This window comes from Indicator indicator, chromosome 12 (assembly GCF_027791375.1).
Source record: "Indicator indicator isolate 239-I01 chromosome 12, UM_Iind_1.1, whole genome shotgun sequence".
Classification (NCBI taxonomy): Eukaryota; Metazoa; Chordata; class Aves; order Piciformes; family Indicatoridae; genus Indicator; species Indicator indicator.
This window is the reverse complement of record NC_072021.1, coordinates 13,916,880-13,929,904: the sequence shown is the minus strand read 5'-3', so window position 1 is coordinate 13,929,904 and position 13,025 is coordinate 13,916,880. Positions and strand designations below refer to the sequence as shown.

General features: G+C 45.0%; 1 protein-coding gene across 1 annotated transcript; it reads left to right on the top strand.

Annotated features, from left to right (window-relative positions):
* The first annotated feature begins 7,037 nt into the window (after positions 1–7,037).
* On the top strand, positions 7,038–12,088 carry KLHL38 (kelch like family member 38). Its single transcript, XM_054385604.1, has 3 exons — positions 7,038–8,396; positions 9,782–9,887; positions 11,802–12,088. Exons 1-3 carry the CDS (start codon positions 7,047–7,049, stop codon positions 12,086–12,088), a joined length of 1,743 nt encoding a protein of 580 aa, XP_054241579.1. The 5' UTR covers positions 7,038–7,046.
* The last annotated feature ends 937 nt before the right edge of the window (positions 12,089–13,025 follow it).

Sequence of the window (13,025 nt, the reverse complement as noted above, 5' to 3'; positions counted from 1 at the left end):
GTCACAGCTCTTTAAACAATCTGAGGGCTGTGAATTCATGATTTAAGTCAGGGCCTGATTAAATTCCTGCTACCATCAGGAAAGGTTGGAGGGATTTCCCTGTCTACGAGTTGCTCTCTCTGCATAGTCATCTCCTAAGTCATCCCAGGAAGGAAATAAGTACTTGCTGTCCCCATTGGCACCATCCCCTAGGATCTGGTGCAGGAGCACACCTGGGGAAGAGAGGAGGCTTCGTGAGATGGATCTGTCAGACAGGGAAATGCTGTTCCCACAGAGACAGACATGGGGGCTCAGAACAGCTGCATGGTCAACAGCCTCAGAGGTTTCCAAAATCTGACTGGATGAAACCCTGAACAACTTGACGTGATGTGATCAGGTGTAAGAGGATGTTCTGGTGTTTTAGAGGTCTTATCCCCCTTTAGCAACAATTATAGGAACCTAAAAATAGCAGGGACACATTCTGAACCCGAAATGAGCCATCTGATGCCAAATTTGCCTTTATCGAAGGCGTTTTAATGTTCAGTCCTGGAAAGTGCAGAGCGGTGCAGGATCTGTGTATCTCCATGTTGCTGTTGCCATGGGGCTCTTGTAACCAGACACTATAGAAAGGATAGATGAATGATCTGCTTAAGTGTCCAGTGTTCCTAGTGATATTTCATCCTCCAGGGATGACACTGTATGTTCAGTCCAAGATAAGCTGGCAGGTACCCATTCTCAAATGATGTAGTTTTAAGAAAAAGCCAGTGAGTGTCTGAAATGCAGAGGAAGAGGCTGGTTTAGGCAAAGGATTTGTTTTAAAATATTCCAACAAAAGTGCCCAAAGCTATATGAATCATTTCTGTGAAACCTCTAGGAGCTCAGCACACTTTAAACCCAGCTATGTCCTTATTTAATGTGAAGCATATAACTTTGGCAGCCAAATTTATTTTTGCCTGAAGACTGTTTTAATTAACGCTAGTAGGTCATTCTGACTAAAGAAGGAAGAGTACAATTGCTTTCATCTTAATCTTTCACTCTTTAATTAGAGATTGTCCTGAAACCAAGCCAGGAGCCCACACATCTTCACACCCACACATACTGGGTCAAAGTCATTATTGAATTACATGCAATATCTCTCTATCTGTGCACAATACATACAGTGACAACAGTGACACTTAGGAAGTTGATCTCTCTCTCAAATGATGTAAAAATATAACTTGTCCCTAATGCATCTACAGCAAAAGTTTGTCAGAGGTTCAAAATTCAGGTTCAGATTTTGTATCAGTGTCTACAAATACAGTCTGTCACCTTGCCTACAAAATCAGAACCAAATGCAAATTCTGTCAGGTCTTAAATTAAGCTTTAGTTCAGAATTAAGTATCACACTAATGTGAACAGCTATGGTGATAGATAACTCAGGGAAATCACGTTTCCTGAGCAGTTAAACAGAAAATGAGTAGTGCAATAGTTATAGAGGAAGGAGAGAGAAGGACCGTAAGGGTTTCTGGCCTTTAGGAAGAAGACCAGATAGCTGGCAACTAGTAGCAGCAGAAGGAAGTTAGCAGCCTTCTTTGTGGGGAAGAGGCAGCATTGACAAGTGGCAACAAAAGAAATTCCTATTGGACATACAGAAAAAAAATCTTCTACCAGGGGAGTGGTTTGGGACTGGAGCAGGTTGTCTAGAGAGGTTGTGAAATCTCCATCTTTCAAGATTTCAAAAATGCAACTGGACAAGTCCCTGAGCAGCATGATCTAACTCTGAGGCTAGCCCTGCTGTGAGGAGGAGGTTGCATTAGGTGAGCTCCTAGGGTCTTCCCACATAATTTTTCCATGACTCTAGGAGAATTAGGGAGTTTTTGAGCAGGAGAATGCATTTGTCAGTGCTGTGTGGAACAGCCATTGTATTTCTGCTGCCTGAAGGACTTCATCTTATTGTCACTTACGATTGTCCATCAATTCCCGATGTTCACACTGGATTCTGTTTACTTTTCAGTATCTTCTTCACTACTTGCTATCTTGGGGAGTTTCATCCCCTTCAGTGAACCTGAGATGCCAACCAGGGAGCTAGAGCACAGGGTCAAAAGGCTGTTTTCCCAATTCAGTGAAGCAAATAGCAAGTCCACACTGAGCTCCAGATGGATAGGAGTGTGGACAGGACCTGGGGAGGTGCTTCAGTGGGGAGTAAAAGAATAAGTCCAAAACTGGGTGCTGCATGTAGGGAAACACTTGTTTCATAGGTCTGGCCCAGACATCACATGTGGCATTAGGTCTCCTGGTAGTACTATCATGCAGGTGAGATACAGACATACATGCTGAGCAGAAAGGTCCCTACCCATGCTATCTTTTGATAGTAACTTGCTAATATTGAGGTATGTTTGCTCTTTGAGTGCATTTTTTCATCATATGCATTTACATGCATGTGTGAATATGCAATACATAAATCTAATAATTCTCTAACACATTAGTCTTCCTTTCTGCTCCAGTATTTCTTTTCCGTCCAGCTTACAATAATCAAAATGGTGTCAGGTGCCAATCTTACCCTGGTCAGGGCCCACCAACCAAGCTCCACACTGCCAGGGCATGCAGCATCTCAGACAGTGCTGGCTGTTCTCCCATCCTGGGCAGAAGGCTTCTACTCTAGCCAGCCACTGCTGCTGCTTGGGGTATCTTTTTCTCATACTCTCCAACTCCTGGCATCTGATTAATTATGATCCCTCTAATTGTCTCTTTTTACAATGAGGAATGTTAATTCTAGGTTTTGTTCTCTCTCCCAGAGACCATAATAAGGAATATTTTTGCTTGTCCCTCTGCCTCTTTTGACTGTAAATTTGGGGAAAGGGTCAACCTGTCTCCTGATAACTATGGGGCTGGTAGTCATCAAGACAGTGCACATAACACTGAATAAGCTTGGTGAAGTCTCTGCCTTAAACAGTTCTTTTTTCCTTATCCATGTTTGTTCATTTTCACCTGAATTGTAATAGGATCACAGTGTATGAGTTTTGGAAGTTATCTGACATCACCAATCTTCTCTGTGCACCTGTCTGCTGGACGATTAGATTACAGCTTTTTTCCACTCTGTTGCTTAGTGAATGATAACAGACATTTCATCATTCCATTACATTAAAACATAAGAAGAGCTGCTCAGGGTCAGATCAAAGGTTCAGCTATCCTAATTTCAAAATTGAGCAATCCCAAGCACTTAAGGAGGGAGAGGAGAAGGGGCAGGATGAGTACACAGTATTGCAGAAAAGTGGTTGTTCTTCAGTACACATTTCCATTTTCTAGAAATTGGGCATTGATGCAGTTCACAAAGCAGCAGCTGTAGAGGGCTGCTCTTTTTAACAGTGTCCAAGGGTTCCAGGCTCCCCCATATCCCAAAGTACTGCTGGATAAATGAGCCCACTTTCAGAACAGCCTTATCATCCATGCAACATCCCACTTCTGTGGTTAATGCAACATTTTATCCTCCCAAAAAAGACTACTCAGGCCTGCTTCAGTCAATAGCGTGCCACCCCAGGAAACATGCCTCAAGAACTCATTCAGAAAGAGAGGTTCTCAGACAGCTTACACTGTCCCACAGAAGAAACAGCTTCTCCCTCTCACTAGTAGGCACGCTGCAGCAGTAGGGGCTATATAGGACATACTGTTCTAGGATACACCATGAAAAAGTATTTCTGTTTGTTTATAAAGGAAATCCTAACTAAGCAGTGCTGATGTGCCCACTTGGTTGGAGATGTGTCTGGAAACATAACCTCTGGGAAAGAAAAAAGAGAGAGTGTAAAGCAGGAGCTTCGGCTCGGGAGCCTTGGCCCCAAATTGGCAGGGACCTGTGTGGGGACTCAGCAGGGAGCAGCAACCCCCCCGAGAGCAATAAGCTATTTAAACAGCACATGCTGTACTCTGGGATAGCAGGAGTTTGCATAACTGTGCAAAGCCCTCGAGCATGGGATCTTCTAAATAAATGCCACATTTATCAGTATCTAAAGCAAAAGAACATCCCACCTACCCCTTCCTGACCCCATAAAACAGTGTCGTTAGTGAAGTCACATAACATCATTTGTTTCTCTAAGGGTTAAAAAAAATAACCCAGAGCCACTGCCAGGAAGAGGCAGAACTAAACAGGCAGCAAAGAGTTAGAGCCAGAACAGAGATATAAAACTAAATCATTCATCAAAACAGACTATAATGAGAGCATATACATACAGAGCAAGAAAGAAAGGGAGAGGGCGTTTTGTTTGGGTAATTAATGTTCTCTGGACGAAGAGAGAAAAATTCTCCTTTGATTTTTTAATGCCACTCTAAATATTTATAGCATGATCATGGCCAGCTGGTGACGCAGTGGTGGCAGGGAGCAGGACAGGGAGGGTGCATTTTCCCCCAGAACCCCAACATCATCCTCTAGATTGTCTCTTTACTCCAGGAGAGGCAAAAGGCTGCACATTGCTGTGTTTATCCTTTAAAGTGAGTCACCCACAGCAGTCAAGTCCAGTGACTTCTGCCTTTCCCACCCCTCACCTTGCCTGGCCATTCACACACACATGTGAATGCACACCCACAGATTGTTCATGAAGGGAAGATGCCACAGCCTCCAAAAAGATATTCCAGCCCAACTTGACCTTTTTAACACAGGTCTGTGCCTTCATGGTTTTGTCTAGCCTCAGGTATTTCACCACATTGTTATGCTGCATTGAACAGTCTCTGGGAAAGGCCACATACAGCATGACCCAGGATGCGAAGCTGCTGTCTTTAGAGGAACAGACTGCCCCCATGCCTGCAGTCTGCTAGGCCATGGACATGGGGGCAGGAACATATGGAGTGCTGCAAACACCAGTGCAGCACGGGAGTTGACATAAGGGCACTGTGGCTCCCAATGATTTTTTGCTCATCTGCCTCACTGTGACTAGAAGCAGACATGACTCACCCATGAGCTTTGGCTTAGAAAATATGTGAAGGAGTTTTGCTTTAACCTTATGTTTCCCTGTGGTAGTGATGCTCAGAAACAACATTTTGGATTCACTCCCATCTCAGAATAGAAGGAGGAATTTCAGCACAGATGAGTGGCCAAATCCAGTTACCCAGACATGGGCAGCCAATGCCATTTTTCTTGAAATACCCAGGAAATCAGCACAGAGCTGGGACACGTTGCACTGGAACCGCTGGAGACCTCAGCTGGGGGCTGGTGGAGGATCCTCTACTGGCATGACATGCTCGTCTGATGCCAGCTCTGGGACTGAATTTAGGCTTATCATCACAGATACCAACATAGGAGTGTTAAATAGGACCCCTAGATGTGACTGAGGCAGCTGAGCACCTGTGGAGACCTAGCAGTGCCTGGAGGACTATTCACCTGCCCAAATATAGGTGACGACCTGAATAACATGGCAGACTCAGTTGTACTGACTAGGCTTCATGGCCTGCAAAAGGAGCTTGAACGTTTTGCTAGTGTGCAGGCATCTGCAGTTAGGAACCCCATCAAAGTGTCTGCCCTGGGGATCTGAGAGCTACTCTAGGACCTGTCACTCTAGATTCCAGCTCGCTGCACTCACTTCCACAACCTTTTGCAGTCCTCCCACCTCAAGCCATCCACTCAAGAAATTCTTTTCTAAGGGATTCTGAGAGTTGAGGCCCTTACATGAAAATCCACAATCTGTTATTTTCTGTATGAAACATCAAGCATCATCATAAACTTCTCCAAGAGGGAACTTCCAAGAAGGGACTCTGCTTGGTAGAGGTAGCTGGTCTTTGCAGGGGGTCTAGTGCATCAGCATCTCCCACCAGACTGCAATGGACCGATGCACCCAGATCTCTCCATAAGGTGGGGACACGGTCCAGCCCACTGGGGTCCCTGGAAGCCCTTCTCTCGCCTTCCTTCTCCATGAAACTGCGGTGACAGTGTGTTACCTAGCACAAGAAATTGCAGACTGTTTACAGGCTTCTAGAGTTCCCAGGCACTTTAGGACAGGGTCCTGCCACTGTTTCCAAGCAGACAGCCAGGACTTTTATAAGTGAACTTTCCTCTCCCTGTCTATTTATTATGTGTAAGCATTTGCCAGAAAAACAGCACCGGGGCATGCTCAGTCCTGGCCAGGTCATTGCAAAAGGCAGCGGCGGCGTCCCATGTGATAAGAGCGAGGAGCCCGAGCGCGCCTATTCTTAGCGCTGGAATGTATACAATGCCCCTCCGCCCCACCGCTCCTGCGCACAGCGCCCGGGAGCGGCAAAAGTGACTGCAGAATAAACACGTCCAGAAATCACCCTCTATGAATCACTTCCCTACTGAAAGAAACCTCCCGTGGGTTTATAGGTTTTTATCCAGGCTCTAGCTATGGAAAATCTCAGCAGAGAATAAACGACAGAGAGTAAATGCATGCAGTGAAGGACAACAGAAGGTAAACATTTCTACCCTACCGTTTCACTGCAGGTGGAGCAGCCATGACGATAGATGCTCATCATACTGTTGTTCTGCCTGGTACTTAATTTAGTCATTGTGTGCCTGATTAACATAAAAACCCCCACAGCTAAGCTGAGTTAATAAATAACCGTTTTAATGCAGATTCCCAGTCTCTAGGGTTTCGTTTGTCCTGCTGCAGAGTTCAGTTTTGCCAGCTTTACATTCTTTGGGAGTGACTAACTCTGGGGGAAAGAGGCGCAAGCTACTAAACTGCTAATACATTAAAACAGTGAATAAATGTCTAAGTGCATTTATTCAACGTGATGAAAATGAACAAACCAGTTGCTTCAGCTGTCCAGCTTTCATCTCAGATCAGTGAGATAACTTCAGCACTTTCACTTCTTGCCAGGGACACAGGCAGTGCTGACCTCAGAGCTTCAACCTATCTGATAACTTTATGAAAATTTTAAAGGCTCTTAACGACCTTTTAGCTTCTTTATTATTTTTCCACTGTGCTTAACTCATGTTCCATTTTTATGCATAACAGTGAACAGATATCTAGAGCAACATCAAAGTCCCAGTGTGCTCCTTTGGATCTGGATAGTCCAATAAAAGCTCCTAAGAATTTTTTTTTTTTTTCTGCCAAGTCCAGACTTTGTCTCTCTCCTGTTTTGCTATGGAGAAGGGATCCACTGAGGAGCTTCTCTTCAAAGACCAAGACTTCTCCTGTGCCCTGTTGATGCAGCTGAATGCTCTGCGTCAGAGCAGGATGCTGACTGATGTTACCCTCTGCTCTGGGGGCTTTGAAATCCCCTGCCACCGGAACGTGCTAGCTTCCAGCAGTCCATATTTCAAGGCAATGTTCTGTAATGATTTCAGAGAGAGTCGTCAGGCTAAAGTCATCCTGAAGGGCATTGACGCTGAGATTTTGGACCAGATTATCCTTTACATTTACACAGGGGAGATTCTTATATCCACCGAGAATGTCCTGTGCCTGTTGGAGGCAGCCTCCATGCTTCAGTATGATAAACTGTTTGAGGCCTGCTCTGCTTACCTTCAAGACAAGCTGACTCCTGACAACTGTCTGAGCATGATCAGATTGGCAAAGGTCTTGAACTGCCAAAGACTGAATAAGAAAGCCAAGGCTATGGCTTTGAAATGCTTTCCTCAGGTGGCCTCTTCTGAGGAACTGAAGGACCTTTGTCCCTTGGAGCTCATTGAGTACCTTGGGGATGATGAGCTCTGTGGGGAAGAGGAGCAGGTCTTTGAGGCACTGATGGTCTGGATCCGGCATGACCTCCCGGCAAGACAAGGCTATATCCAAGAGTTGTTCAAGAAGGTCCGTCTTCAATACGTGCATCCAACTTTCCTCTTCCACTTCATTGCCAATGACTCCCTTATTCAGTCCTCACCCACTTGCAGGAGCATCCTTGAGTCAGCCTGGAGACATATGTTTTCCTTGTATAGCACTAATGTGCCTGACATTAAGCCCATGCTGCATGTTCCTCGCAGGTACTCCAACCAAGAGTTCCTCATCATCATCGGTGGCAGGAAGGACAGCCAGCAGACAACAAGGGATGTCCTGCTCTATGATGACAAGACAAACCAATGGCTAAGCCTGGCCAAACTTCCCATGCGCCTGTACAAAGCCTCTGCAGTGAGCTTACACAGCAATATTTATGTGCTCGGAGGGATGCCTGTTAGCAATAAGAAAAGCCCAGTCAGTGATAATATTTACATTTACTCCCTCAAACTCAATCAGTGGAGGTTGGTTGAGCACATGTTAGTACCACGTTATTCCCACAGAAGCTTGGCATACAAAAATTATATCTTATCATTCGGTGGAATAGGCAAAAACCAGGAAATCCTGAATTCTGTGGAAAGATATGATAGCATTTACAACACCTGTGAGAGCATGGCAAACATGCCTGTCGCTGTCCTTCACCCTGCTGTTGCTGCCAAAGATCAGAGGGTCTACCTCTTTGGGGGAGAAGATATTATGCAAAACCCTGTTCGGTTGATCCAGGTAATGATCAGTCCCGTTTGTCGCAGACAGTTTCATCTACAGTATTCAGCAGTTCACCACCCTCCTGAGGAAATCACCCCCCAAAAACCCCTTTATTGTGAGTTGCAGAAAGAGGCAGGATGAGTTGACACACGGCTTCAAAGAAGGCTGCAAAGAGCATTTTCCCTTTAAGTTTTTGTCAGGGAGAAGCCCTGCGGTGCTTCTTTGGATGTCAGTCAGCTCTATTGCTGGTGGACACTGGAGCCAGGGCTGCTGCAGGTGATGCTATGGTAGGCAGCAGCTGACCTCCCTGCCCAGCTCCATGCCTGTAGCCAATATCACTAAAATCAGTGCCTTCCACTTGGCAGCTGAGCTGGGGTCTCAGCCATGCACCTGCTCACTCACAGCAAAAGCAAAGATTGGTGATCATTAGAGCAATTAGATTTCAACTCGTCAAAGGGCCAGGACTTGAACTTAGAGTTACTTCTTACAAACAGCTGTGGTAAAAATGTGGGTCCTGCCACATGTTGCTGGCTCTGTGCCTGCTTTCAGCAGTTACATTCTATGAGAAGGAAAAAAATACACAAAATCTGTTCTCAGCTGATTCGATGCTTTAGCACTGTTGTAATGTTGCTTTCCCTGTGAGTGTTTGTCACTGGTTTAGGCTAAGATAGCAGCCCACACACCAATACTTCCTTACAGTGATAACAATATTTGGTTATCAGGGGGAAGTAAATGTATTTATCAGGTAGTGTGGAGATGTCCTAGAGATATTTGCTATATTAAGAAGTGGATGACATGACGTAAAAGTTTGTGGTGCCCACATACAGATGACTGAGTGATCATCATCTGGCAACAGCTCTTTCTCTCACATAAATTGATGACTTAGATACCACTCTAAGTCCCATCAACAAGTCCCTTTGCCAGTCTGAGTGCATACCAGCCACCAGCATAAACAGAGCAGCTGGGCAAAGACAGTGGCTGCCAGCAGAGCTAGGTGAAGTTGAGGTTTGATTGTCCAGGAAATTGTTAAGAGTAAGGCAGGAACACACAGAGTAACTGAAAGAATAAATGCCTTGTGCTTTGGGAGAACATTTTCCAGGAGTTACAGTGATTTAATGGCCATGCAAAGATTTACGGCCAAGAAAACTGCATATGTCAGATACATTCTGCTTAGTGCACGTGCTGGCATCTCCTGGGCAGACAAGTCTGGAGAACTAGAATGCTTTCCAAGGGACATATTAGGGAAAAAAAAAAAAGTCGATAAATTCTTGAATTTTCAGCGGTTCAAGCCAGAGGACTGTATTCATTAGGACAAAATAAAAACCATAAGTTCCTCTGTAATGACAATTGCCAACTAAAATGCAACATAAACACCTGCATGTATATCTTTATTTATTTGTCAGGTCTACCATGTCTCCAGGAATATGTGGTTTCGAATGGAGACCAGAGTGGTGAAGAATGTCTGTGCACCAGCTGTTGTGATTGGAGACCAGATTATCATCGTAGGTGGTAAGGACTCTGTTTCACCCTCCCTCCCACCTCCCCATGCTCAGCTCCTGTGGGATTTCGCATCCTTCTTTCTTGGGGTGCTCCCTTAGATAAGATGTAGAGCTTGAAAAGGAAAGGAGGAGTGTGTCCATGCCTGTGTAAGCAGGGACAAGTTCTCCACAGGGCACCTTCTTAATACAAGTAGCAGGACCTTGCAGCAGGGCGCAGATGGGGGACGACACTGGGGTAAAGCCAATGCAAGTTACTGCTCTGCAGAAGAAGGGATGAGGCCAAGGGCATGGGGGTCCTGCTGCCCCCCTGCAAACTCACAGCCTGGCCCTCCCAGACTGCTCTTCTTGGAAGGGTGGAGAGCACAGTTACTACAAGTCCATGAACAGCTCTTTGGGATGTGTGGGCTACAGAGCTAGGAGGAGTCAGTTGGTCCTGTAGGTGTCTCCTGGGGGTAATTGTGAAATGTCCTGAAAAGGGCATGAAACACAGAGGGGAAGCTTAGTGTCTTTCAACATGAGGATGAGCCTCTGCCCATGGCACTTTGGGAGGTCACATCATTGGTAATTGTACACTCTATAGTCCTTAGTGCTGCTCCCCTGACCATAGGCTGCCACAAGGAAGCATGTGTTAGATTATTTAACAGAAAATGAGATGAGGGGAAGCTTTAGCAAAGCAGAGTTCTGAACCCAAATTACACAGGCCTCAAACATGGTGTCATCTCTCAATGGGAGACCACTGCTACTCTGAACAGAGGAGAGCTGAATCAAAAAGTCCAGGACTATCAGCTTTCTGTGACTATCAGCCAGACTTCAGCCAACAGTGCCAAAAATACAGTGTTTTCAACTCTCTTCAAATGCATTAATCTGAAGGGCCTGCAGTGACCCAAGCCTGATGCTGCCAAGCTTAAGTTCTCAATTTATATTTTATTTATCTAATGAAAGCCACAGAAAATCATGTTAACTTTAAACATCTTTCATTTTTCTTGGCAGTAGAGAAACACACCATGGTCAGGTTTTATTTAGCAGCTTCCATGCCAAAACATTGGCCAAACACTCTTAGTTTATCAACAACAGTAAAACCCACAGAAATGTTTTCTCTTAAAAACAGCTTTCATCACATTTCAGGTCCTCTTTGCATGGCTGATCACATCATAACAAAGGGGAGTGGGTAGGTTTAAGCAATACAGGCCTTGATTTTTGTTAGGGAAAGCGGCTTGAAGGCTTGCAAAACATGGTCCAAAGCTGTTTGTTTGCAATGTTGATTATCTAAAGGGCAAGGTATTGCTGGGTACCAAGCTTCCACACCTACATTGCTCCATGGAAATGGCTTTGATAGAGCCCTTACCTCTCAGCAGATGTGAGGTTACATCAGCCTTCAGTGGAAGAGCTGTCCATTGGATCATTGGAATGGTGGCCAGCACAGTCACGGCACCAAGGGTTTTGGGAGAGGAGCGAGCAACAGTGAACACTGAGCTATTGAGCACCCAGCTCTGCTCAGTAGACAGCTACAACTCCAATCCAACAAGGCATTGTTGCTGCATTCCCATGTGCCTTTGCTTTCTGTATTTCCAAGTGAAGCTGTAGGAGTCTGTTGGGTGAAAAGAAATACTTTGAGACATTTGAAGGCACATGCAGAAGCTGCAAGCTCCAACTGTGTTTGACAGGTTGCTTGCCTGGTTAGATGGATTTTATGGTGTTCATCAAGACTTGGCTGCCAAAATGCTATGAGAAAGGGTGGGGACAAAGAAGAAGGGATTCCTGTGATGCACTATCACTTCCCATTTTAGATATATTAATTCTGCCAAATTATGTACCAGTATAAAATGTTTTATTGAAGACTACCAGGAAATATATTATCATTCCTTCTGCTGTCCATAAGCTCTAATTCCCAATCTGTCTCTTCCACATCTGGCTTTGCATCTAGGGTACACACGAAGAATAATTGCTTATGATACAAAAGGCAACAAGTTTGTTAAATGTGCGGACATGAAGGACAGAAGAATGCATCACGGGGCCACTGTCATCAAGAGCAAGCTGTATGTCACAGGAGGACGATGTCTCACCACAGACAATGTCATCGAGGACTTGGATTCTTTAGATTGCTATGATCCAGAGACGGATACATGGACACCAAGGGGAAAACTGCCACACAAACTCTTTGACCATGGGTGTCTTACACTCCAGTGTGTTCCTAGTTCTAACCTTCTCTGAATAACCTTTGACACTTCCAAAGACATTTTGTGCTTTCCTTAAAGGACCCACCTAGTTCTGTCAAGAGTACACGGGGAATCCTCATGGGGTCTCACAAACTCCTGACCTTGAAGATGCCAATGGCATTAGTCATTCCCCAAATGCTCTGCCAAAAGGTCATGAGCTTGGTGCTCATGCCATATTCACCTGATGAGTATGGAACATGGTGCTGCTATGTCCAGCCCAGGGGACTTACCTGGAGTCTCAGGACAAAACAGGGAAAAGACATCTTCTGGATGAGAACCTGGTGCAGCATTTAGCCTTATACAGACTTTAAAATGAACAGTGAATAAGAATGGTGGTAACTCCAGGGAAAGTAAGAGCTGGGTAACCTGCATTTGTTGTCTTGTAAACTCAGCTGCATGCCACTAGCCTTTGCTGCTCAGTGCTGACCAACATTTCTATTTCGAGTAGTGAAGGTGTTCAGAATATAAAGCCCCAAGCTCTAGTCTTGTAGTCAGCCCAACAGCAGCTACCTGTGTTAGCTGTGGTAGTCATCTCATAAGACGTATAACGTATGATGATAGCATATTTTTAATGTTCCTAACATCAAACTAGAAATGAGCAAAAAAGGCTGATGCTTTGATCTGAGCTCTGACATTGCTACAAGATGCAGATTTCACTTCTCTGAGCTACCACTCTTTGACAGTGCAGGAAAGGTTTTTGTTCCATCAGCCTACTTACTCTCTGAAGGAGCGGAGAAGGTGGGATGGAAATGAGGATCATGAGGGATCTTGTTTTGCATGAGGGATCTGCTTCTGCACAGGGATGGCAGTTAGGAAGCCCTTGGATGAAATTCCTGAAATCTGAAATACCAGAGAGTACACATGGAGGAAAGATGTAAAAGAGAAGAGGTATTTGGGAGAAATAATTTTTTTTTGCTGTTCCTACTGACTCC